At 38.6% G+C, this 24,789-nt stretch overlaps 2 protein-coding genes across 2 annotated transcripts; one reads left to right on the plus strand and one right to left on the minus strand.

Annotated features, from left to right (window-relative positions):
- Positions 1–163: 163 nt before the first annotated feature.
- Positions 164–12,120, minus strand: kctd3 (potassium channel tetramerization domain containing 3). Its single transcript, XM_085267457.1, has 19 exons — positions 11,563–12,120; positions 11,146–11,199; positions 10,241–10,286; positions 9,775–9,848; positions 9,609–9,667; positions 8,881–8,961; positions 8,545–8,703; positions 7,835–7,925; positions 7,189–7,379; positions 6,873–6,988; positions 6,604–6,691; positions 5,989–6,105; positions 5,720–5,890; positions 5,456–5,611; positions 5,080–5,176; positions 4,727–4,920; positions 4,481–4,619; positions 4,247–4,369; positions 164–3,814 (listed from the first exon to the last, which is right to left on the minus strand). The coding sequence occupies exons 1-19, from the start codon at positions 11,631–11,633 to the stop codon at positions 3,271–3,273; spliced, it is 2,571 nt and encodes an 856-aa protein (XP_085123583.1). The 5' UTR covers positions 11,634–12,120; the 3' UTR covers positions 164–3,270.
- An 805-nt stretch (positions 12,121–12,925) lies between these two features.
- On the plus strand, positions 12,926–24,637 carry LOC146583114 (nuclear receptor-binding protein-like). Its single transcript, XM_085267559.1, has 18 exons — positions 12,926–13,097; positions 13,684–14,053; positions 14,229–14,351; positions 14,570–14,671; positions 14,813–14,902; positions 15,133–15,173; positions 15,280–15,374; positions 16,037–16,120; positions 16,707–16,762; positions 16,848–16,946; positions 17,902–18,034; positions 18,375–18,465; positions 19,109–19,159; positions 19,533–19,668; positions 19,776–19,829; positions 19,952–20,015; positions 22,096–22,151; positions 22,448–24,637. The coding sequence occupies exons 2-18, from the start codon at positions 13,736–13,738 to the stop codon at positions 22,505–22,507; spliced, it is 1,653 nt and encodes a 550-aa protein (XP_085123685.1). The 5' UTR covers positions 12,926–13,097; positions 13,684–13,735; the 3' UTR covers positions 22,508–24,637.
- The last annotated feature ends 152 nt before the right edge of the window (positions 24,638–24,789 follow it).

Genomic DNA, 24,789 nt, shown 5'->3' on the forward strand with positions numbered 1-24,789 from the left:
TTTGCACTGATAAATAAAGTAAATTGGAATAAAAAGGTATGTTTCTATCTAAATATAAATGTAAATTATGTAAATAGTTGAATATTTTTTAAGAATAACAATGTGAACTTATAAAAATGAAAAAAAAATCTGTAATTTTAAGAAAGAAGCGAAACATGCTGAGTATAATCAGACGTTTTAGTGAACACAGTGGTAGTTTCAATTGCACGAACAATGTGACTCTATAGCAACTTAATATTTGATCATTACTCAATGCAGTGGTAAATAATATAGCATAATGCATACACAATGTAGAAAACAAGAATGCACAGGCCTTTTTAAATAAACAGATATGTATTTCTTTGAGCTCATTAGCATCTGGCTGCCATATAATGTAAACATAGCCAGGGGAGGTTAAGGAGCAACAGATAAGAGACACTGCAGAAGATAAACAAATAACTATGTGCAGAAATACTCATTTAACTCCATGTTCCTATAGAAAATATACATTAGCAGGTTAGGTCCGATAGCATGATTATATTAATATAGGCCTTATGTTTGTATGAACAGCGTATACATCAACACACCATTAGACAAATCAATGCATCCGCATCAGGATTTTGTTCTGATTACACGTCCACATTGCACACACTTAATGTATCAAAATGTTACATCTTTGTACAAGCCGTTAGCACACGGTCAGTTCTGTCGTCATTCAGAAATGATTACCAATGAAACATGTTACATTGCTGCTGCTTTTGGAAAAGTGTGATTAATATTTCAGGACATGGTTATGCTAATTAAGGTTGTCACTCACAGATATTTTTTTGTTTCCAACCTATATGGTATGCTTAAAACTAAAAGTACAAGTTACATTTTAAAAAAATATATAAAATCCCCCATCTTGGGAGGAAGTTTCGACTTTCCGATCTTAATGCATGTGAGGGTTATGTGCAATGTAGTCTGCTAATGTAATGTTAAGTGCCCATGTATCAACCACAACATCCGTATCGGACATTTACTGTTCTCAGTGTTGTAATGTTTATATGTTGCCAGTGCTGGCTAAAGACAGTGTGATGAAGAGCTGAAAGACTTTAAAACAGTTCACTTACTTTTTTCATATTCAAGATTTCTTTGTTTCCCTGGAACAAATTGGGGAATTTAAAAAAAAAGCAAAAAAAAAAAGCAACCACAACATAATAAACATCAGTATCACTGTCGATCCAGAATTTCACAGTACACTCATCGGTAAATCCCTAATTACTTAATATTTAATGCCACTCTTTACATCTATTTTATCCCGCTGTAAAATCATAACACAATTCTAGCCAACAGCGACGTGGGCAGGTCTGTAACGTGCCTCCACAATGAGCTCCGTCTTCACAAGCATTTGGTCACAATTTCTTTCAATTAAAACACATTAACGGACTGATAACCGCCAAACAAGTTACATAAGGCACTGCAACAGTCATTCAACACAACACACATTTTATACCTGTTTCAAAGGGAGTAAAGTGATGTAGTGTAGGTCCTTGTTTTAGCATGAGTGTAGTGTGAAAATAAAAAAATAAATAATTAGAGTGATCTCACACAGGCACCACTGTGAAAATAATAATAATGATAAAGCAGGAACACAAACGGTTCCTCTTACTTGTGAACTATAGCAACAAGCTGACAATAAAATGTGTTCTTTCTCTCTGTTGAGACAAGAACTTGACTATCTATACCACAAAATACTAAAAAGACATTTGCTTTTACTATTTTGTGTAAATATAATTTTTTTTAGCTTCGAGCACTGAATTATCTTCTTTGAATTCCACATATAGATCGTCTAATAAAATACCTCACATTTTTTTAACATTGCAGTCCAACGCTTCACACAACTGTTTCAATTTTTGTCTTGTTTGAGGATCAAAGAGCCTGTTGAACTGCAATTAGCATCAAAGGAGATTAACAGCGTAACTTGACTGGAACTAACGGGTAAAACTGTGCCAGCTGGAGTGAAAAGCAGTCACTCATCCACACAGGGGTTCGACGTTTTTGCAGGCTGTTATCCACGTAGATTTCAGTTTGAATCGCCCGGGAACCAGAGTTATTCATTTCTGGTGTGCATGATAAATCCACTGTTGCATAGTACTGAGCTGTCATACAACTCTGTAAAGTTGTATCGCCTGCTTGAACTGCTCGCTCTCTATTGGCTTTTTAGTGTTGTTGCTTTAACAACAATAATTACTGTGTCCCAAAGTATTCTAGGATCCAAGTATCTGCCTAGAATTCTAGTGAAGGTAACACATTTAAGGTAAGTAAAAATCGATTGCACGACAAATTGCACATAGTGTCAGAGATGCTTGATATAATCGTGGTCTGCTCAATTCCACTGCTCTAGTGCTGAACGGATGAGTCAGCCAATCAGGTGATCAATCACCAAATGGGGTCTAGTTTTACTGATTTGTTCCCTTTTTATACCATTATAAGTGAAATAGTTTGTGATAGGTAACATGTTATGACACTGTTTTAGACTAAAACATCTAAAATGACTTATATGATAATAGAAGTAACTGTTAGTTACAGATATGAAGATCAGTTTAGATCAGGTTCTGAACAAAGTAATGCACACCTGATATAGGTTATTAGAAACACTTTGAAATATCTTGGTAAATGGTTACTGTTAGTGCTGTGGTATGTTATTAATGTTAATTAGTTCATGTTTTCACATTTAGAAGTGACCGACCACTCCTTTAACCGTACCTCGTCAAACAGACTTTTGTCCTGTTCTTGTAGTGGCTGTGTGTTCCTTAAGATGTTGCGTGAGCAACATCATAAAAGGAAGAAAAAACGCATTTTTCTTTCCAGGACTGAGCCAGCAAACGATCTGATTCATGCCTAAAACTTAAAGTGCTAAAAAGATTATCAGCAATCTGTTAAGACAGCCTAAAATAAACACAAACAGAGACAGGAGGAGCATTACTGGCACCTGGCAGATTTTTACGAGGGTGAGTGATCTAAGAAAAAAAAAGAAAAGCATTCCTGCCATGACAGTGATGTTAGCGTTGGGATGTTGTATATTTATGTTGCGCTCAGTATAACATGGCAGCACTCCTGTTGTGTGGGATTTGAAGAGAAACAAACATCCTGAACCATACTTTAACAAGGCTGTTGTGGAGGCGGAAAGGGCCGTCGCTGCTTTTTTGCTTCGTGTTCCTCTTTTGCTCTTAAATTCTGTTATCATGATCACCTAGAGAGTGTACCTCTACGAGATAACTTCCACCGAGAGCAAGAGAAAAGGCGCCCTCACAGGCTGCTGTCCTGGCTGGATGGCTCAGGTACCAGCTTCCTGTGTCGTGGTGAGGTGGACAGTTTGGTGGGGGAAGGAGAGGCATTTGAAGAAGAGTCGCTCCCACCGCCTTCTGATCCAGAGGGGACAGAGGCAAGGTGTGGAACTGGAGGAGCCCTCTTTCTCCCAAGAAAGCTTCCTTCCAGTACTCCCCTTTTCCTCACACCTCCATCAACCTTCACCGCGTCTCCTCCCGATGCAGGAGCCTCTCCTTCTTCTGACTGAGCATGTACCTTTCGCCTGACGTCACCTCCTGGAATTGGGCTGTCTGGAGGCTGCCGTGCAGATTCCTGACTGGATTCAGCTTTTGTGGCAGATACTCCAGACGCTCCAGCTGTTGTGTTACAGCTTGCACTTGTGGTACGGGAAGCCCACAGCTCCAAGACTGAGGCTCTCCTCTCACTGTCTTCAGGCCCAAAGTCACAAAGAGAGCGGCGGGCATCAGGGGTCTGCCCTGTGCTGTCCAGGACACCTCGAGTCAGGCTGAAGTTCTGGAAGTCTCTATGAAAGCATGATAATATAGACAGTCACCGCTAGATAGATAATGGAACATAATGCAAACAGGGACAACTCAGCATTTCCTGAACTTACATTAGTAGAGCATAATCAAATTACTATGTTATTGAAATGCCAAGCAAAGCGACTATAAAGCCAAGTGCTTCTGTTATTGTAAGGCACCACAAAGTTTCCATCTCTCCCTGCTCTGTCATCAGCCAGAGCTCTTCTTTGGCGAAACACAGCATTGTGGGTGAAGAACAACTGATTTAGAAAGTGGTTAAATCGCACAAGAAAAACACTCAATCTTGCTTACTAGTCTCAATATTGGGTTTTGTTTTTTTGGGGGGGTTTAAGTTTTGAAATCCTAAAGTTATCACCTTAGTATACTCTTATTTGAACCCTTCTAGTATAAGTGTTTGATAAATGATATTTCACCGGTAGCTGTGGAAGGACTCAGTTCGACGAGCACGGGCCAGCAGGGGGCTCTCTCTGTAGGGTCGCACAGCTCCATATGTAGCCTGGGTCTCGGGAATGGGCTCCGGTGCCTGTAACTGCAGACTGATGACAGAAAAAGAAGAAGTCTTTTATGTTCCTTCAAACACATCTTCTGATAATTCAGACGGCATATATAGGCTTGTAACCTCAATAAATGAGTGCTGCCTTTCTAACCTCGAACAGGACTCTCGGAGGCGTGTGTGGTGTAGCAGAGAGGGGGCGGGGCTAATGTTAGGTGTCGCACAGCGGGAGGTGCTCAGGTCGCACTGGTCCAACAGCTGTAGCAGCTCCTCCTCTGTAGGCCCACCTATATCTATCAGAAACGAGAGGAGCCTCATTAAAAACTTACTGTTTCATTAAAACAAACACAACATTCGCCTTCACATTTCTGGCTTTTCACTAATCTCTCTCCTTCCTCACCCTCTTTCTTCCTCTCTTCTCCTTTATTGGCGGTGTCCATCGCAGTGGTCAGGTCCCACATTTGGATGCTGCCATTGCCGTGACCTGTGAACAGATAACGGCGAGGTCGGGACCCCATTCGACTGGAGCCCTCACACTCCCGTACCATGAAGCAAGTGATGGTGGTCCCATCCACTGACTGCACTTCGCAGATCCTGAGACACAAATATGTCATTTACCGGTAGTAAATTTTAAAAAGAAGTGCCAAGATCCTAAAGGGACATTTAATGAAAGAAAAAAAATATCATGTATGTCAGATAATAGGAAACAAAGTCAGATAAAGGTCAGGGGAGCAGAGAGGCAGGGCATTGTACCTTTTCCCAGTTGACGAGAGCCTCACAAACAGTTTGTTGGTGATGGGGATCACCTTCTGGATAAAAACTTGCTGATCATCTCTCTCTCCAAAAGGACCTGAAAATAAAAAGCCAACTCAGTGATGTTAAGATACTGCACAAATACTGCAAAAGCCACTACGTAAGGTGGTTAATCATAATTAAATTTTATTCTTTTTCAGTGTCAGCTTCACCAACATATAGATACATTTTCAGTTAAGGTTAATAACGATGATGATGATGACCGGTAACTCTAACCCTATTTTGCACAGGGTGGGATTTGTTGTTTATCTTATCAGTGGTGGATTAAAGAAATTCATGTGTATTACAGTGCAAACACACTTTTTAACTCTCTCACCTATATCATTCCCAGAGCCGTAGCTCCCGTGACTCTCTGCTTCCTCCAGAGACAGAATCTTGAAGGAAGCTAGAGGGGTGGAGCCTGGCTGTGTGGAGATCATCCCTCTGAAACGGGTTACTGTCCACGTCCGAACGTGGTTGTTATCTGCACACACTGACAGACACAAATACACAACCACATAAGATGCAGGCAGCTGTTATCCTATAAAATCCTCTATAGCCCACACATAGACAGGGATACTGCCTGCAACACCTTCCTCACCTGATACCAAATGTTTCTCAGACAGCATGATCTTTGTCACTGGGCTCCTGTGCACAGTGAAGGTCTGAAAGAGCTGGGGTCCTGATCCTACTGTCTCTGGGTGTTGCACGATCACTCTCACTGCTCCACTACTAGTCCCATAGGCTATCTCGATCCAGTTCCCACTCACACCTGAGAGTAGGAGCAGTGGAAAAACAAAAAGCACAATATAAATATGTACAACTAAGTAACGGTAGTTTTTCTGTGGGAAGAAAAACTTGCCCACTCACTGGTTTTAGGTGTGAGGTAGACAGACAGTGCAGTGATGGCGTCATTGGATGGGTCGTGATAAAGCTCGGTCACCAAAAGATCGTTGTCTTTCATCCTCAGAGGAAATTTTTGCATGTCTGAAAAGAAGAAGAAGGTTACATGTTAGCGTGTCTTTGTTGGGGTTTTATAAGCCCTTCACTGAATCATTCACTGACTCAGATCCTGGAATGAATCCTCTTAGTAAATTTCTATCTTTTAGATGGGGGGGGGGGGAGGCCATGGTTGTTTTATAAGCATTTCATAGAGAATGATGAATGCATGAAGCAAAAAGACATCTGTGTTTATTAGAACTGTTCCAGAATATTTTACTATTTTGGGGTTTTTTTAAGTATTCATTTTTAATCTGCTTCAGTGCCTGAAATGTTTGATAGGCACAGCAGTGATCATCATGGATCAAAGTTACCAAGTTGCTCCTGGTTTGAAGAGAAAAAGCAAGGGCAGTACTGCTTGGCTCACACAGAGAGGAACACCTCTGTCTGTGGCATTTGACAAGAGGTTTAAATGGAATAATGGAATAAAAAAAAATCCATAAACTGTGTGACAGACAGAGAAAACATAAACCTGTCTGTGTGTACCTATGTAGTAGATAGAGCCATTGTTACAGCCCAGTAGCAGGAAGGATCCTGCAGTGTCACAACTGGTGATGGGAACCACATCTTGAACCTAACAAGAAAAAAAAGGGAACTAAAAATCAGTTCAGTACTGGTGCCTCTCACTGGGAAGCAAATCTAAGTTAAACAAATGCACAATTCAATTATTCAGTATATCATTTTTAATAAACACAAACAAGGAAAATCACAAGCACTCAGCCCGCTCTGTGTTTTACTCACATACGCTCTCCTACCTGCCAGTGTTGTGTGACAGCATTCCACACTCCAACCTTTCCTGTATGACTGGTAGCCACCAGCTGGTTCCCGATAAAGAAGAGATCGTCAACAGGTACGCCGAGACTGAAAACCCCTGGGGCAGCGCGTGGAGAGAATGAACTTTAACAAAGTTGTAGAAAGCTGGAAAACGTGAATGTAGACTAAAGGTGGAGTCAGAGATTGAAGGAAGTTACGGGTGATACAAAATGGTATGTATGTATACCTATTAAAAAAATCTAGCCTGAAGCTTTAAAATGGGGGGGGGTTCTGTTTATTTGTTTTTTGTTAGCCTACCTATCTCATTACCGCTGCCTCCATCTTGGATACTCCAGAGGATGATACTGCTTTCAGAGGCGGCAGCCACCATCTTGTCTTTATCTCCGTGTGGGCCGCCCACCACCTTTGCATTCAGTGCAATACGTTCAATGGTCCAGTCAAGGTAGGGAGAGGAAAACACCTGCTGCCATCCAGAGGATTCCTTTATCCTGCAGAGAAAAGAACACAGAAATACTTTTTACCCTCTGATTATTTTTATGCCTTTCTCGTTAAGTTTTTAAATCGAGAGTGACAAACATGCACCTCTGCACTGGAACAGTTGGATTTGGTTAAGATTAAAGAAGTCTGATATATGAGCTTTCATAAATGTGAGCGTACATACCCACTCTTATTACACCTAATAACATTTTTACCAGGTTGTCCATGTTGTAAAAAATGGATATTCGCAAAAAGAAATAATATTTTACTCTCAGTGTGGACTGTTTGCTTCAGCTATAATTAATATTTGAATCAATTTAACTCGAATAAAACCAAAGATGACAGCTTGAATGCTGGCACTCAGAAACACGAGACATAAAAGACAATGAATGCATGTGTGCATTATAAATTATTTAATGTGTCCCACTTTTGAGCTAGAGCTGTATGAGAAATGTTGTAATATTACCTGTAGCAGATTACAAAGTGCGCATAGGCTGCTACAATCCAGTTGTGGTGTCCTGCTATAATCAGCACCTTCCTAGGGTCAACCATGGGACCTGCACACACAAACAAAACACCATTAACCTCATGTCTTTCACAGCATGCTTAGCAAGACTTTTTTTCTGCCTAATTACTCATTTATTGGTTTCTAAATTACCTAAAATGTGATTCAGATCTCTAAAAGCAGCCAGACACTCTACTCTCTGTTTATTACCTCTAATATGTACATCACATGATACCATCATTAGCAAGGAGCAGACCAATTTGAAACTAGGCTACTTCAGTGAGTGCTACTAACGCGCTAAAAGGATGTCAGGTCATATTAGCTCCAGCAGTGATGCACACACACACACAAACACACTGTACATGAACTGAACTCTCTTACTGGCATATAGATACTGATGTGCCACACATACGACTGTATCATAACTGTCCTTGCTCCTTCACATGCAGTAGATGCACAGTTGTTGGGGAAGGCAGAAGGCAGATTCCTGTTTCTACTGACAAGTCACTTACTACAGTTCCTGCTTGTTTTTTATTCTGAGATTACGCCTACAGTATATTCCACAACTGAGTTTTCACAATTTGCTATAATAGATGTAAGCACATGCAAAATCTTCAGATTATGACTATTATTCATCTTCTGTATTCAGAGAGATGTCGCAGGCTACTTGCCCAGTTTGTGGCCGTCATCTGTTCCAGGCGAGGCAGAGAAGGATGGGTGAGAAAGGGGGCCAACGCGGGTGAAGCCCTCTGCTCCACTAGGGCCTGGCCGTTCATCTGAAGCAGAGCCAATGGGTGCTGATGCGGGGCTTGATTTTCGTGCAGGGATGGCTGTCAAGATTAACAGAAATTTATAAATAAAAATTCCTGCTGACTTTCACTTTTGTGCTGTTCTAGAACTTAAAAGCAGGTTATTTCCATTTTCCATTTTTAAGATATTTTTAAATAAAACCTCAGAAGGATGATCTTTCAGTTCAGTTTCAGTGTCGCTCAGTTTCACGTCTTTACCTGGGGGTGGCAGGTAACCATGGAAGAGAACACTACCACATGATGAGCGGTCCAGTTCCTCACACAACAGCAGGCGACGCACTGCACATGTATGCACGCACACAAAGACAGAGGGGCAGACAAAAAAACAAAGCAAAAAGCAACAATATGCAAATTAGTATTAGGTCATTATCATAATAACATTAATATGGGTTACTTAATATAGTTACTGCTGCTGATTTTCTTTTTCTTTACTGATGGAAATTTTCCTCAGGATCTCGTTCTTTAGTTTATTTTGCCAAAGTTCATGTCCACTTTGATTCAAATTAGATCCAAGTACTTTGTTCTGTATATACGAAGGTGATCAGCTTTCACTGAGGTAAGCTTCCCATTTGAGTACAGAGACAATGCAGGGAAGTTACAAACACTGAAACAGGATGTAAAACAACATTAGAGTACGTGGAACTAACACTATTACAGCTGCGAGGTTGGTTAAATTGAGCCTCAAAAAAAACATTCACTAAAGAGCAACATTTCACATTAACGACAGCAGCTCTTTGTACTATACTCGTTCCAAAATAAACCCCAACCTACTCAACTATTATGCAATACCTGCTGATATTGGAGACATGGAGTGAACACTGCAAAATGTATTGGCTGCAAAACAGGTTTATTATAAGCTTTCCACAATGTTTGTACTCATACTTGGCTGACTCGGTTTCCTGTTAAAACTTTGTTCCACAACATACCCAGAGGAGTAATCCCATAAAACTCTGCTTCATGTCTCAGGACGCTGATGTTGACACCCCTGCAGAGAGAAACAAACAGCATATTTGTTCTGTAAGTTACGAGGAACAAAGCGACAGAATTACACCAAAAAATAGATATTTTCTGAACATCATTAAGACTGCTCACCGCAGGTCCAGTTCTTTGGTTCGGAGGAAATTCAATATTGGTGCAAAAGCTGTCGGGTCTCTGTCAATAAATATCTGAAAGGCAGAAAATCAGTTGGTGAGGACTGAAGATCCAGTAGTTTGTCGCAAACAAAAGCTGACTAACTATTAAGTCACTTGATTGGAGAGTTAATGAAAATGTCACGGCTCTGGAGAGTTACAGTGAACATTTCTGTTTATTTTCTAACACTTTTCAGAATCCACAACAAATTCTGCAACTAAAGTTATGAAGTCAGAAGTGGCCTTGCAAAAACAGCGCGTCATCCAACAGCAGAGAAGTGGATGTCAGCTCATCTGCTCATCTCAGCATCATGTATCGTACTTCAGAACAGTAATGTGTAACAGACAAAATGTCATGTCCTTTTTTCCCCCTGATGTTGGATGGTGCCTGCAGATGCTGCCCCAGTTTGGAAGCAACAGCTACTCACAGCTCCAGTTTCATCCCGAAGAGTGGAGATCCTTCCACTCAGTAAACTGGAAAAGAGACACACACAAGAGTTCTCCAGTTAGCTAAAGCACATCTCTATTTCCACTTACCACCAGTGTCACCACAACAAGCAATTATTTTACAATAACAAACACTTGGCTAGCCTGTTGACACTGAAATACAAATTATTACCATGTCAGTGTGTGCTGTTATTAACTATGACTATTAAGCTGAAAGAGTCTGCATGAAAAAGAAAAAAAAAAACTTCAGACAGCTGGTAGCAGAGCAGATAGACTGACAGACGGGCAGACAGACAGGTGCCTTGGCAGGCATTTACACTACTTGGTCAGCTGTTGTCAAACTGTGAGCCAGTCCAGTGTTTTGAGTTTGTTACGACTCTGGTATCTGCCTAGCCCCAATCAGCTGTTTAGCCTTAGAGGGTAGGATTCCCTCTAAGGCTAAAATCTGATTTTAAAAAAGCCACACATTCCAATACCTTTATTATAACATTTACATTGAACACTTTTGCACTGAGGACTACTTTATTATGAACCTTTTTCCAGTAATAGTGAATAGTAATTCTAATCCCCTGATATTTACCATCACTGGGATTGTAGCGGGATGAAGTAGGGCAGAAATGACATAATGTAACATCCATACTTAACATTAATTATGTAATATGAATGAGTGCATAGTAATATGCTCACTGAGTCTGACTTCTATATGCATTTAGATCATTTTCTACACAGCAGCTGTAGACAATACAGAGAAGTCACACAATTTACAACTAAAGTGGAGCTTCTTATTTGGTAGCAGCAGTAAGGGAAGAGCAGTAACGCAATCAGCTCCGTGTATTAACCAAATATATCCCATGTGCTTTACAAGAGTCTGGCAGCATTTACAAACCTTGAAAAGAAAGAGTCTGGGATCCACATCAGAGTCTGTCTGGAGGTGCTGAACCTGCAGTATGAATTATAACAAAACACAGTATTGTGAAAAAATAGAAAGTTGCATCATTAAAATCGTGACTGGGCAATCTGTCGACCAAGAGGTATAATTAGTGGTCACAACAATGACTGGTGTGGCTAAAAGAAGAAAAAAAAACTGCCTTTATTATGAAACTAATATATTGTGTATTTTCAGTGTGTACATTATCCCTCGTGTGTAAGAAAGTAGGAGTAACGATCAAGTAAACAAGCTTGTGTCTACTCGAGCTACATCCGTGGCTGTTTGTCCATGTAAACACACATCATTACCCACAGGAGCTCAAATTTCACAAATAATTGCCATCATCTTTTGAGGTGTCCCACTGACGAAGCTTACCTCGTCCCACCGACGTTTAACTGAATGATCTCTCCCATCGCAGGCGTTAAACTGTTACCATTTGTGGCCATGATGAAGTGAACCAGCGAACAGTCGCTGCTCCGTTATGAACGTTTCTGTCACGAAGGCTAGCTTGCTAACGCTCCAGTCCCCAGCTCAGCTGATGCCCCGACTCCTCAGCCTCACAGCCTCTCCTGCTTCCACCTTCCATAAAATATCAGTTATACACGACCTATGTGAATCGCGTTGCTATCATGAAGCCTCCGCATAGTGAGCGAAGACGGGCTGGGAGTGTTTTTTAATCAAAAAGGCAGCCACACAATAATTCCTTTATTTCCCTGCGCGCTTGTTTGCATCACTGCATAGATGTAAATCGTGGATACTAGGTTGCGCAGGATTTTAGCAACGTGAAACAGCTGTACGAGCCAGCTAAAAAAAAAAAAAAAAAAAAGGCAAGAGAGTTCCCCTCTAGCAACTTCCGCTTTCGATGAAACCACGTGGTGCCAATCGCTAAAACAATGTTTTAAGGGGAAAATTATTTTTAATTTATAATTAATTTAGTATTGCTAACCGGCACGAGATACGTACGTTTAATTAATTACTAAAATAGTCGTATGACATACAAGCACATATTTATGAAATTACAATGCCCAGTGAGAACTTTTGAACTTGTATCTCATATTAAGGGATCTATCTGGATTGTTGTTCAACACAAGTCGCCAGAGCAAAATGCATTTTATTTTGCACGGTAAAAAAAAAGAAAAAGTGCAGCATAAAAATAAATACAAAACTGTATACTTGGTAGGTTGAAAATTTGAGATACCTAACTCGGAATTTTCCGATTACTCGATTTTTTTTTTCAGTTGCGGAAATATGAATATGAAATAGCTCAAATTCAAATAATCACACAGTTTTAATGGTGTTTAGCCTCAACGATCGTGTGATGGAGTAAAAACAAAATCAAAGTATATATCCATCTATATGTAACCATCCATTCATCTATTATATATATATATTTTTTTCCATGTATATTTATATATTTATTTATTTTATTTATTTTTTCTAAAATATTAAAAATCTATATATTGTTCTTCTTTTTTTTATTATTTAATTTGTTTTATCAGACACAACATTTTGTTTCTTTCTTTGTGTGTGTCTGTTAGATCATGCGTTGTTAAGTTTGGATAAAAATATTAACCACTCCCACACAACATCGAGGGGAATTATGGACCCAGACACAGCTAAATTTCGAACTCCGGCCTAGTGCTTTGGACAAAAATAATGTAGCCTTTTTGTGTAACATTTTTAAATTGCGTTATTCGACGTACTCACCGCTCTGCGTTTTCTGTGCGCAAGCAAGCGCTCCTCAAGTGTTGCCCCGCCCCTCCCACTTATGCTGTGCGAAAGGGACTTGAAACCCTGCAACATTTTTTATGGCGAACTAACATTTTTTATATTGCCGTCTCTTTGCAGCTTTTCCATCAGTATGTAACCCTGGGCTGTTTGTTAACTTTGCGGTGCTCTCGTGATCCACGGTAAGACGTTAGTATGTTGCTGTTCAACTTTTTATGTTGGCAATCTGTTTATTTACCTTTCATTAGCTTGTTAGCCTGGGGAAAGTTAGCCAAGGAGTGGGTGGTTGAACTTTAAGCTAACATTGAACACTAGCAGGAACCTAACCAAATAAGTTCACTTACACGAGTTATTTAGTCTCCTGTAACAGTAATGTCATTTTGCGTCTAAGCTATCAGTAAAGCGCAGGGCTTCCTCTCTCAGTAACTTAAACACACAATTATAGGTAAAGAAACTAGAGTCGGAGAGGAAATGTGAATTACAAATTTTGCTAATGCATCCTGAATGCATCTTAACTTCTTACTACTTGGAAAGAATTGTAGCTAATTTATTAGCACTAACGACTCATCCATTCTTCGTGAAAACACCTTTGGATGTTGAACAGCCATTTTTAATCAATACAGATGTTATTAACACACGATATGGACATAAATGGGAATGATTCTCAACTCTTCTACCTCTTAGAACACGTTGTCCTTGTTATATATAAAAAAAAAAAAAACCATAGAAGCCCTCTCACGTTCTATACATATGTGTTATTGTTTACAGTCCTCCCTTCTGATCGCTACGTTGTTGAAAAGCCTGCCTGAGAAGAAGATGGATGTGTGACTCGTTCAAACAGAGAAAGGAGAAACAAGAAAGAGACATTGTGTCACTTGTTTCAACTCAGAACCTGTGTGTTATGATGTCTGAGTCAGAGGAGAGGGGAACTCCCTGTACTGAGGGAAAGCCAGAGCTCACATCAGGAAACATGTCCAGTACTACCCACCAGGTACAAAGTGGACCCTCTGTGTCTCCATCTGTGTCCTCTGTCCAGCCTAGTACTATCTCAGCGACAGAGGATGAGGACGAAAGTGAAGATGAATCATATATTCTGGAAGAGAGCCCTTGTGGCCGCTGGCAGAAACGTAAAGAAGAGGTAAGGGTGGATCATTGAGGTAAACTATAAAATGAGGCATAGATGAAAACAAAATGCTGGAGAGAATAAAAAAAGATGACGAAAACACAAAACTTGAGGAAGGTGTTTTTGATATCTGCTTCATTTTGGTAGTAAAACATCTGACCTCATGAGCCGCTCTTCCCTTTAAATGTAGGTGAATCAGCGTAACGTCCCAGGGATTGATGCTGCATACTTGGCTATGGACACAGAAGAAGGAGTGGAAGTAGTTTGGAATGAAGTTAAGATCTCAGAGAGGAAAAATTTCAAAATGCTGGAGGTGAGGCACATTGTTACAAAGTGATCAGGCACATTGTTACAAAGTGATCAGGCACATTGGTACAAAGTTCATAGTGACGCTGTGGCATTTTTTGAATTCTATGAGTGATGTCATCGGGAGCTACTTTACAGGAACTCTCTATGAGCAAGTGGAAAAGCAACATTTTGTACTATTTTATTATAACTGCTATGCTTTCTGTCCTTTTTTCTTGGATTTAGGAGAAGGTAGAGGCTGTATTTGATAACCTGATCCATTTGGAGCATGCCAACATTGTCAAGTTTCACAAATACTGGGCTGACAAAAAGGACAACGGGGCCAGGGTGAGTCTCAGGCTTTTGGAGACATTGTTTCATATTCTGTCAACTCCATAAGAATTATTACTATTGCCCTGAAATAATCACAGTTTACATTTGAACAATGTCTCTCTTTGTGTTTTCTACACACTTCTTTATCTCCCTAAGGTGATTTTTATTACTGAATATATGTCATCTGGAAGCTTGAAGCAGTTTCTGAAAAAGACAAAGAAGAATCACAAGACCATGAATGAAAAGGTAAAAAAAAAAGACTTTATAATACTGCATATGTACTAGAATATATGAAAAGTCTTCTCTAAAGGTAAAAAGTAACTGTGTTTAAAGCCAGAATGTGGGACTGTCTTTCTGGAGCAAAGCGTAGTTTTCATATTATAGTAACAAATATGTGCTTCTTATTATTTGGTTAAATGTCAAGCCATTTTGGAAACCAACTAGAAATTGCTCTGATAAATTGTATGATCCTATAGGCTTGGAAGAGATGGTGCACGCAGATTCTTTCAGCTCTAAGGTCATTTTTAAAAATGTTCTTTTATTTTAATATACACTCACATTGATAGAAATCCAGTACATTGTATGTAATTGTAATTTCTTTTTCTTTTTTTCCTGATATGCAGTTATCTTCACTCCTGTGATCCTCCCATCATCCATGGCAACCTGACCTGTGACACTGTCTTCATTCAGCACAACGGCCTCATCAAGATTGGATCAGGTATAAAATTACACAGGTTTCATCCCCTGCGTTTTAGGTAGTGAAGGCAAAGCAACAGTAAAGGAGTCAAATTATAATAAATTATGGATTAAGAACCAAAGTTTTCGTAGAATTAAACAGGAAATTTATGTGATTTTATGTACAAAAGAACAAGAAACAATGTTCAAGTGTTCAAGTCTTGCCAGTGTTAAATGTATATTTAATACACAGCCCCTATTATTGCTTTTAGTTTGCAAGCTGAGCAGGAAATAGACTTTGAGGAGTTCAGACTTCTTATATAATGGTCAAATCTTTGCCTTGTTCTTGTACAAACCAGTCCTGCACATCATATGAGGGAACAAAAGTTGTGCATAATGTGGTTTAGAAAACCAATTTTCTGAGTGTAAATATGGCTACAGTGACTCAAGTGTAACCACAAAGCCTCCAGACAATCCCACACTAAAGTTTAAACAACAGAAGGTAATATTTACATCGCTAGTTTATGAATTTGGTTCATCTTTTCATCGCTTATCTTTCTTGTTTTTGTTTTTTTGTTTCATTACTTTTTTTTTCAGTTTGCAGTTTTGCTTCTTCCTATCCTATGCTTACTTTTCAGACTTTTCTTACTTTTTCTCTCATCTTTCTGTGTATTCTGAAAATAATTGTCCTTATCTCATTTGCAGTTGCTCCAGACACCATTAACAACCACGTAAAGACTTGTACCGAGGAACAGAAAAATTTGCACTTCTTTGCTCCGGAATATGGAGGTAGATTTTCTCTTATTACTGATATTAGCAATTTATACCTATGATACAGCTCTGTTGGAAAACATGTTTAAACACATGAACTTCAGCTTTCTCACAAAAATATTTTTATTATAGTAACATGATTGAAAAGTCAGGGTGTTCCATATTTCATTTTCTTTGCTTTAGTTTAAGAGAGTACACGTTTTTCTCTTCAAAACCCTTTCTGTTAAATAAAATATGGCAAGCTTGTATTTTTATACAAACAGTATTTTATGTAAATGTATATAACATCAAAGTATTAGAACAATATAAAATGTAAGGAAGAGGTCCTTGGAGGCATACTAAATTCTTATGCCCTATTCTAATATTTTTGCTTATTGCACAGTTATTTTTCCATTGAAATTGCAAGCACAAAGTACTTCATGCAACAGGATCATGTATGCTCTTATTAATATCTCTTTTTGGGTTGGGGTTTTTTTTTTTTTTTTTTTTTGGTTTTTGGGGGTTTTTTGGTCAGCTGTCAAAGACGCACTTTTGATTATTGGATCATAGGTCTTAGTCTAGATTACGATGTAATATATGTACATGCTGTCTTTTCCCATTGTAGATGTTGATGTTACTACAGCCGCAGACATCTACTCCTTTGGCATGTGTGCCTTAGAGGTGAGATGGGACCCGTAGTATATGATATATAAGAGCTTAAACTGTTTCCCAGAGCTGTCTGTTAATGAGTGCTGATGTGTTGCAGATGGCACTGTTGGAGATTCAGGGGAATGGAGACTCTTCTCATGTTTCTCAGGAGGCCATCAACAATGCCATACAGTTACTGGAGGACCCACTGCAGAGGGTGAGATTCAGTATATTGTGTGTTTGTAGGCGTCAGCATCTTTATTCAGTCATGATCAAAAGTTTAACACCTCTTAAAAAAATAGCAAAAAATCATATTTTGCATGGTTGGATCTTAACAAGGTTCCAAGTAGAGCTTCAACATACTGCAACAAGAAATGGGAGTAAGACAAAACATTTTTCTGGACATAACCAGTGGCCGTCTTGAAGCTCCATTGTTCCACTGAAGGAAAAAGCACCTCACACCATTTTTTTGAAGGCCTTCAGTCTCAGATGCTGTCTGATGTTTATGGGGCTGCAGTCTGCACCAGTAACAGCCTTAATTTGGGTTGAGGACCATCCAGTGTCTTGAACGACAGCCAATTAGATCCTCCGGCTCAGTGCTGGTGAAATTTTTTTTTTTTGGTTCTTCCAATTAACCACAACCCTCAGGATCATTTAAGAAATTCCAAATGACTGTCTTACTGCGTCCCACCTCAGCAGCGATGGCGTGCTGCGAGAGGCCCTGTTTATGCAGTTCAACAACCTCACCGTGTTCAAAAAGGGAACGTTTTTATTTATTTTTTGCCTTTGCCATCAGAACGTCATGACAGTGTGAGTATCTGACAGAAAATGACATTGAATCCACATTTTTGCACAGATTTGGCCTCGTGGTCCTAAACATTTGGTCCTAAACTTTTGATGAGGTGTTTCAGTTTAAGCATTACTTTCATTAAATTGCATGCTCAAAAAATGCTTTGTCTCATTCCCATTTCTTCTGTATATTATAGTTTTTGTTTCCTTTTCCTGCCTCCCTCCCTCACCCTCAACCGGTTGCGGCAGATGTATGCCCCTCCCTCTCCTGGTTCTGCCAAATGTTTTCTACCTGTTAAAAGGGAGTTTTTCCTTCCCACTGTTGCCAAGTGCTTGCACACAGGAGATCACCTAATTGTTGGGTTTTTTCTTATGTTATATAGGAATTAATCCAGAAGTGCCTGGAATGTGACCCTCTTGCCAGACCTACAGCCCGGGAGCTTCTTTTTAACCAGGCTCTCTTTGAAGTACCGCTCTTAAAACTGCTGGCTGCACACTGTATTGTCAGCCATCAACGTAAGTCCCTTCCCCCCACCAAAAACAAAGTTTTATCAGGCTTAAAACTTGCAAACCTCTCATGAAGAAGACATTTTTTTAAAACTGAACAAGCAAATTTAGAAACATAACTTTAAACTGCATTGTTAACAGTGTGATAAACATATTGCACTGCAAGTTTCATAAGGTTTTTTTCTGCTAATTCATTATCATCTTTTTGTGGTGTGGTACTGAGCAAAACAGGTCGCAAGCTAGTGTGACTAATGGTGTCATTTCCTGCCTCTTGAACAGATGCAGCAACAAGCATGTATGCAAGTGTAAATTTAAAGATATTTACTTTTATGTTAATTTAATTGCCCAGATATGATTCCTGAGAATGCCCTCGAGGAGATCACTAAAAAACTGGACCCAAACCTGGTTGTTGCCGAGACCAAAGAGGATGTTCAGCTCAAGTAAGTGCCAAAGGCTGATATTCGTGTTGTAGTTTAACTGAACATCTAAAATTATGTTTTTATTTTGCACCTTATAGCAGTAACATCAGTGATATAAAGTATTCTCTAGGTTGTGTAGTAGTAGAACCTACTGCTTATTCAGCAATATAATATAATAGCTGAAGGGTTGTCAAATAACCCCCCGCTATATATATATATATATATATATATATATATATATATATATATATATATATATATATATATATATATATATATATATATATGTATATATATATATATATATGTGTGTGTGTGTATATATGTGTGTGTGTGTGTATATATATGTGTGTGTGTGTGTATATATATATATATATATATATATATATATATATATATATATATATATATATATATATATATATACATATATACACACACATATATGTATATGTGTATATGTGTATATATATATGTATATGTGTATATATATATATGTATGTATGTGTATATGTGTATATGTGTATATGTATATGTATGTATGTATATGTATATATATATATGTATGTATATATTAGTTTTTTGTATTTTTCATTAATCATTATAATATATTAAATATTTTCTCAAATGGTTCAAAAAAGTACTATTCCCTTTTTTTCTGTAGGCTTTCACAGTTTCCAGCTTTGGAGCTGGACAAGTTTTTGGAGGATGTGAGGTAAATGCACAGCTACTGCTATTAACCCTGTGCTCAAAAATGGGTCTGGCCACAAGGAGGCAGCAGTGGGCCATCTGACTGTTTTTTGTACTGCCTCCACTTATCTTTTAAAGTACTATATGATGTGATACTATTTTTGATATTTTCAGTATCTTAGATTTTGTGGCTATTATTTGTTAAAAAAATAAAATGTTGTGTTTTGGGCCTTTGTCTTCAACTATTAACCATATTTATTGTCAAAGGAGCTTGCAAAGAAAATAAATACACTGATTTATCCAATTCCCATTCTTATTCCATTGTCTTATCAGTTCACTTTGTTTCTTTTTTATGTTTTCTCCACATTTTCCTTTCTTTTTTTCTCTCTTTTGATCAGGAATGGTATTTATCCAATGACGGCATTTGGGCTGCCCTGTCCACATCAGACTCAGAAGGAGACTATTAAATCTCCTGTAGTCATCCCTCCAGTCAAATCCCCAACGCCTGAACCTTCAGAGCTTGAGACACGGAAGGTGTGTAAAACAACTTATACCGGCATAATGGACATTGAACTGGCCACTGAATGAAGACACAGCGCATCATATAAAGTTCTATTGTGACTGCTCTTCTTTTTCTGCAGATTATTCAGATGCAGTGCAGCTTTGAGCCTGTCGAAGAGGGAGCAAAGTATCATGTAAGAGTTATAACATTAGCAGTTTTCTCTTTTTATTTTTAAAATAATTCAAAATACAACAACCCTGCTGCAACAACTTGAAATGAAAATAACCTTTTCTCAATCTGTTTCTGTCCTTTTAGCTTACATTACTGCTGAAAATGGAGGATAAACTGAATAGACATCTAAGCTGTGACATGTTACCTCGTAAGATCAACATATTTCATATCTTATTATCAGTTCATATGACATGGTGACACATGTGTAATGAGCTTGAAAAAGCTCAACGCTGTTGTCGGTCAAGTATAGAAAATTTGGAAGACTTGCTTTATAAACACACAAAAAAAAACAATATTTAAAATTTCCATCAGCTAAACCTTAATGGCCTCTGGTAGAGGTTGTAAACATGTCAGACTTCAGAGTGAGGTTTTTATAAAGAATAAGTATTTTGTCGATAGGTTTGCATTTAGGGTTAATGATAGAATTTCATTTGCATGTATTGGTAAACAAGGTTGACGAGGTTGTAAATATCTGAGTGTGATTTTTATTACTTTTAACATGAAGTATCTGTCTCCACGTGTTTGTACTGAGGCATGTAGGAAAGTGAGAGTAAAGTTCCAGAGAGAGCTTGAATGGCGTCACAATGTATACAGTGTGCATGACTATTTTAGGCTGGAAGACTAGCTGTCGCTTGTGTGTCATGAAAATCTTGTGCTTATTTTAAAATTTTATTTGACGTGCTTTTATTAGATGGTTGCCTTACTGGCTTTACAAATGCTGAAATCTGATCAGTCTTCATTATGGAAAAAGAAAAGGGTTTTGTTTTTGTTTTTTTAATTTTGCTAGTTTTTGAAAGACAAGTAGAAGCTTGAAGGGAGGCAAATGAGAATATAACATACAACTGGCAGTGTGATCTGATCTAATGCACATGCACAAACAGGTATGGTAGGCATGTGTAATGTTGCAGGCGTGTGGAGAATGTCAGGCCTGTGAAAGGCTGCAGCTGACAGCTGTCACCTCCTGTGTCAAGATCTGCTCATTTCTTCCCGGGCTTTCATCCCCCTGTCTCTCATTTACAGACTCAGTTTGTCACAGACTCAGTTTGTCACATACTCGCATGCATTCACTTTACTCTATCTCTTTAGCATTTTCTGTTTCTCACACCATATGTCTTCTTTTGGACACTTGCACCCAAATGCCACTGAAATACTTGAAACTTTACCTCCACGCGCACCCACACTTACTAATCATGCCTTGTTCTTGCAAGCTCTAACTCACATTGAGCCACTCAGATTTCACCACCTTGCATTTTGCATGGTTAAATCCTGCTACAACATATATACAAGTAAAGCATGTTTACATTAAAGGTAAATGGGTGCTAATTTTGTTAAATGACTTAATACCAGACCACAAGGAGCAAACAAGTGAGGAAGCCTCACCCTGAACTTGAATATCAAGCCCCTCTTCATGTAGCTGGGGCCCATGGGTGTGTTTGTTAATGTCAAAGTTATTGGATCCTCTATCTCCTCCTGCAGCTTGTGTTGTCCCAGCCACATTCCTGGTATAGTTATAAATTGACAGCTGTGTTATTAAAAATTGACAGACCATGACAAACCACACAAAGCACAGAGTAGTGCAGCCACTATAGCGATAATGGAAAAAGTTTCAAAACATTAGGTTATAACCAAACAGGTGGTCTTGGAAGGAAGTAGGCAACAAAATTTGTGATAATACTTTGTTCTGAACATTTTACCAATGTCTTAATGTATTCTGAGCAACCTAGCAATTATGTAAGCACCTTTATCTGACATTTTCTGCCAGTTTTTAGGTAAACAGTGTGTATAGTCGCATATTGCTGTGAAAAAGAAAGAACGGGAGTAGATGTTGACAAACTAGATAAAACTAGATTAGATTTGTTTTTGTTTTTTATGGCTGTAGAAAGAAGAGTTGGGAGATACTAAGACTTCAAAAAGAGACAAACATGGTTTAACAGTTTTTGACCTGGCAGAACCACTTTTGTCCTTTTCTTCTAATTTGATAAATCTCTTCCGGCCCCCTCAATACTAGATGCTTGTTGCCTTATAACATTTAAAATTTGCACAGCCATACCACAAAAATGTTTTAGTGGTGCAAAGAGCAACCAGAGTAGTTGTTGTTTTTTTAATTCATCTTATGTGGTGTGTGTGTGGGGGTACTTAACACTTTTATTAGCTTTAGCTTCATGGGTGTGTGTGCTGAAGTTGTGACTGTGAATTACTGTTACAAACTACATTGGTATGTCTTTCAGATGAGAACTTTCAAGACTTGTCCGTAGAGTTGGTGCAACTGGGCTTAATCAGTGAGGTGGGGTTTTTTTTTCCTGTGTTTAAAAAAAAAAAATCATTGTGTGTGTGTGTGTGTGTGTGTGTGTGTGTGTGTGTGTGTGTGTGTGTGTGTGTGTGTGTGTGTTATTTCCAGTGTTTGAAAGTGGCAGCTGATCATTATTAATATACTCTCCCACACGGAGACATTTTTTTTTTTTACTTTTTTGACAACATTTCTTACTTCCTGACACAGTTTCTGTTATATATTTATTTATTTGTATGTATGTGTGATTATAACATCCTGGGTTGTTGTCATTGTCTTTATGTTCTCTGCAGGTGGACCAAAACACAGTAGCCATTCAACTAGAAGAATCATTCAACCAAGTTCCTCACTAGCAATGGCTTACCAGACCATCGCTCTCAGCCTTGTTACATGTTCTTCTTTGTTACTCAACACAGTGACTACCTGGTTTGCTTGTTTCATTTTTATTTTATTTTTTTAACGAAGCCTTAAGCGATGATGTGACCAAAGGAGAAGCGCTTTCTTACTTCAGGGAATAACATTTCCTAAAAGCTCCCAAATATTAAAAGTAAAGCCAGATGACTCCACGCAAACCTTCAGTAGTAATTTGAAGTTTTTATTTTAAAAGTCAAATCCATACACGCCTACAATATGTTCATGCCAGATCCTTTTGAATGATTTGGCTATTAAGTTAGGTATGTCGAATTGCAAGCTAAACTTAATCAGTGCTGGAACATTGATCAAGTTTATCACACTTAGTTGCAGTTTTATATTGAAAGCTACACTTTCCTCACAGTTGTATTTCAGGGCAGGGTGTTTACATAATGATTTGCCTGACCTGTTTGTGTTCTGGGAGGAGATGGTGTAAAACTTCATCAGACCTCATTCTGGCCTTTAAGAGTCACACGGTTTTCTTGCTCCTGTTTTACAGTAGAATCTAACACCTGTTGACAGTCAGCAAAATTGTGACTTGGAGGGAGGTGGAGGGATGCTTTTCCACACCAAGGAAATCTAGAAAACAACTTACATCAGTTTCTTCTCGTTTGGCCCCTCGTTACATGATAGAGCATTCCCACCTCTTTGAATTTCAGTGTTTGTTAGACCAACCAAGTGCCTGTTGCGTTAAATATGTGGAATAGTTTGAAACTGGGTAACAGACACTTGCTTTATTTCACTTGATAGTTTAAAAAAAATCTATGTAATTTAAAAGGCCTTTGGTACACAACAAAATGTGTGTGCATTTCACATTTTGAGAAGCCATCTTACCCTCTTTCTCTGAAAGATGATCTCTTGGTTACTTTAAGATACTGTGAACTCAGTGTTACTGAATTTCTCTTATTTTTTTATGGGTTTGCTTTACTGTAGGCGCTCTTGCCTGTAATTCCTTCTTTCATATTGTTTTTATGTTGTTTGGTTTTACCATTTGCTGCTTGTTGGGTTCGCACACGGTACTCCGGTTCCCTTAAGTCTTTCAGAGAGACTTGTGTACTAAACTCATCTGCCATATCTTGTAGAGAGATGACCCAGGCTTTTCTTTGTGTGTTTTATACATGTTAATCCGAAATAGCATGTGTTTTTCTTTATTTGTTTACAGCAACAGCACAGACACCACGCTGATAGTCTCAGCCAATACACAACCCGTTGTGTTTCCGTTGTTTTCTTTGCTAAACAGTGATTTTTGCTAAAACTCGGACCTGTTGCATTGAGCACAGACACTTGTGTAAACACCTTTTACATCATACAGGTCTTGTTTAGACCTGTGTTGTGACCAGGGAGTTAATTGTGGCCTTTTTGTGACATTGTGGCACAAAACTCTTTTTGAACTACTGGTACTGCTGTCTGAAAGCTCAAACAATTTAGGAACTTTAAACAGGTAGTAAAATTGCTAGAAAAACAACTGTTGCGTACGATAACTTCTGCTGTGCTGGTATTTTATTAAAAATATACTTCTAAGTGTATTGTAACTAGTCTAGCAATCCGATGAAAAGTTGTTTGCGCTTTCAGACTGATATTTAATCCAATGCTGGTTATTGAGCTATAATATTTAAGCTGTACACCTCTCTGTTGAGATGATAATCCAGTGATTTCAGTGGTCTTTTTCACCAAGTTCAGGTCACTATTTTTCTCCCACCTTCTTTTGTACATAAGTGTTCTGTCCTATTCCATTATTTTCCACTGTCTACATGTGTGTTTGTGAACTGGCAAGGTTGTATTTTCCAAAGAGTTGTTCTCATGCCAGCCAGGAGAATGTAAATGCAACACATGTAGAAGTGGTTTAAAAAAAAAAACAACCAATGTGATGCACCTGAGTTTTATACTGACTCTCTCTCCCCTGCACCTCTGTTCTCTCTTACTTTTGTACCTTTCCAGCCAGTTTGTGATGAAACTGGTTAATAAGTTATTGTACAGGGTGTGCAGCTTTAGCCAGTTACTCCATGATACCAGCTTTTGGTTATATTTTGAAATTCCTACATTTTGTATTTCAAAGAATACTGGTTCTTACGAATAAATGTGTGAACTGCATCATGACTTTGTGTTTTTGGAGTCGTTTACGAATCAGAGTTTCACAGTTTTGTGCCGGATACACCATTAGTGAGAATTACACACAACAAAGATGCAATGAATAGTCTGAAATGACTGCTGCGCCCTTCCGCGT

This window comes from Mchenga conophoros, linkage group LG1 (genome assembly GCF_057382185.1).
Source record: "Mchenga conophoros isolate Kocher_MC1m ecotype Shallow Benthic linkage group LG1, M_conophoros_male_GT1.1, whole genome shotgun sequence".
Taxonomy (NCBI): domain Eukaryota; kingdom Metazoa; phylum Chordata; class Actinopteri; order Cichliformes; family Cichlidae; genus Mchenga; species Mchenga conophoros.

Bases quoted from the DNA above. Each gene is read 5' to 3' on its own strand.
- kctd3 (XM_085267457.1), bottom strand. From the start codon at position 11,633: ATGGCCACAAATGGTAACAGTTTAACGCCTGCGATGGGAGAGATCATT. The intron at 10,287-11,145 runs GTTTGTAAATGC...TCTCTTTTCCAG, and splicing joins CCAGACTCTTTCTTTTCAAG to TTTACTGAGTGGAAGGATCT. The intron at 8,704-8,880 runs GTAAAGACGTGA...TAATCTTGACAG, and splicing joins TGGTTACCTGCCACCCCCAG to CCATCCCTGCACGAAAATCA.
- LOC146583114 (XM_085267559.1), top strand. From the start codon at position 13,736: ATGTGTGACTCGTTCAAACAGAGAAAGGAGAAACAAGAAAGAGACATT. The intron at 19,160-19,532 runs GTAAATGCACAG...TCTTTTGATCAG, and splicing joins AAGTTTTTGGAGGATGTGAG to GAATGGTATTTATCCAATGA. The intron at 22,152-22,447 runs GTGGGGTTTTTT...TGTTCTCTGCAG, and splicing joins AACTGGGCTTAATCAGTGAG to GTGGACCAAAACACAGTAGC.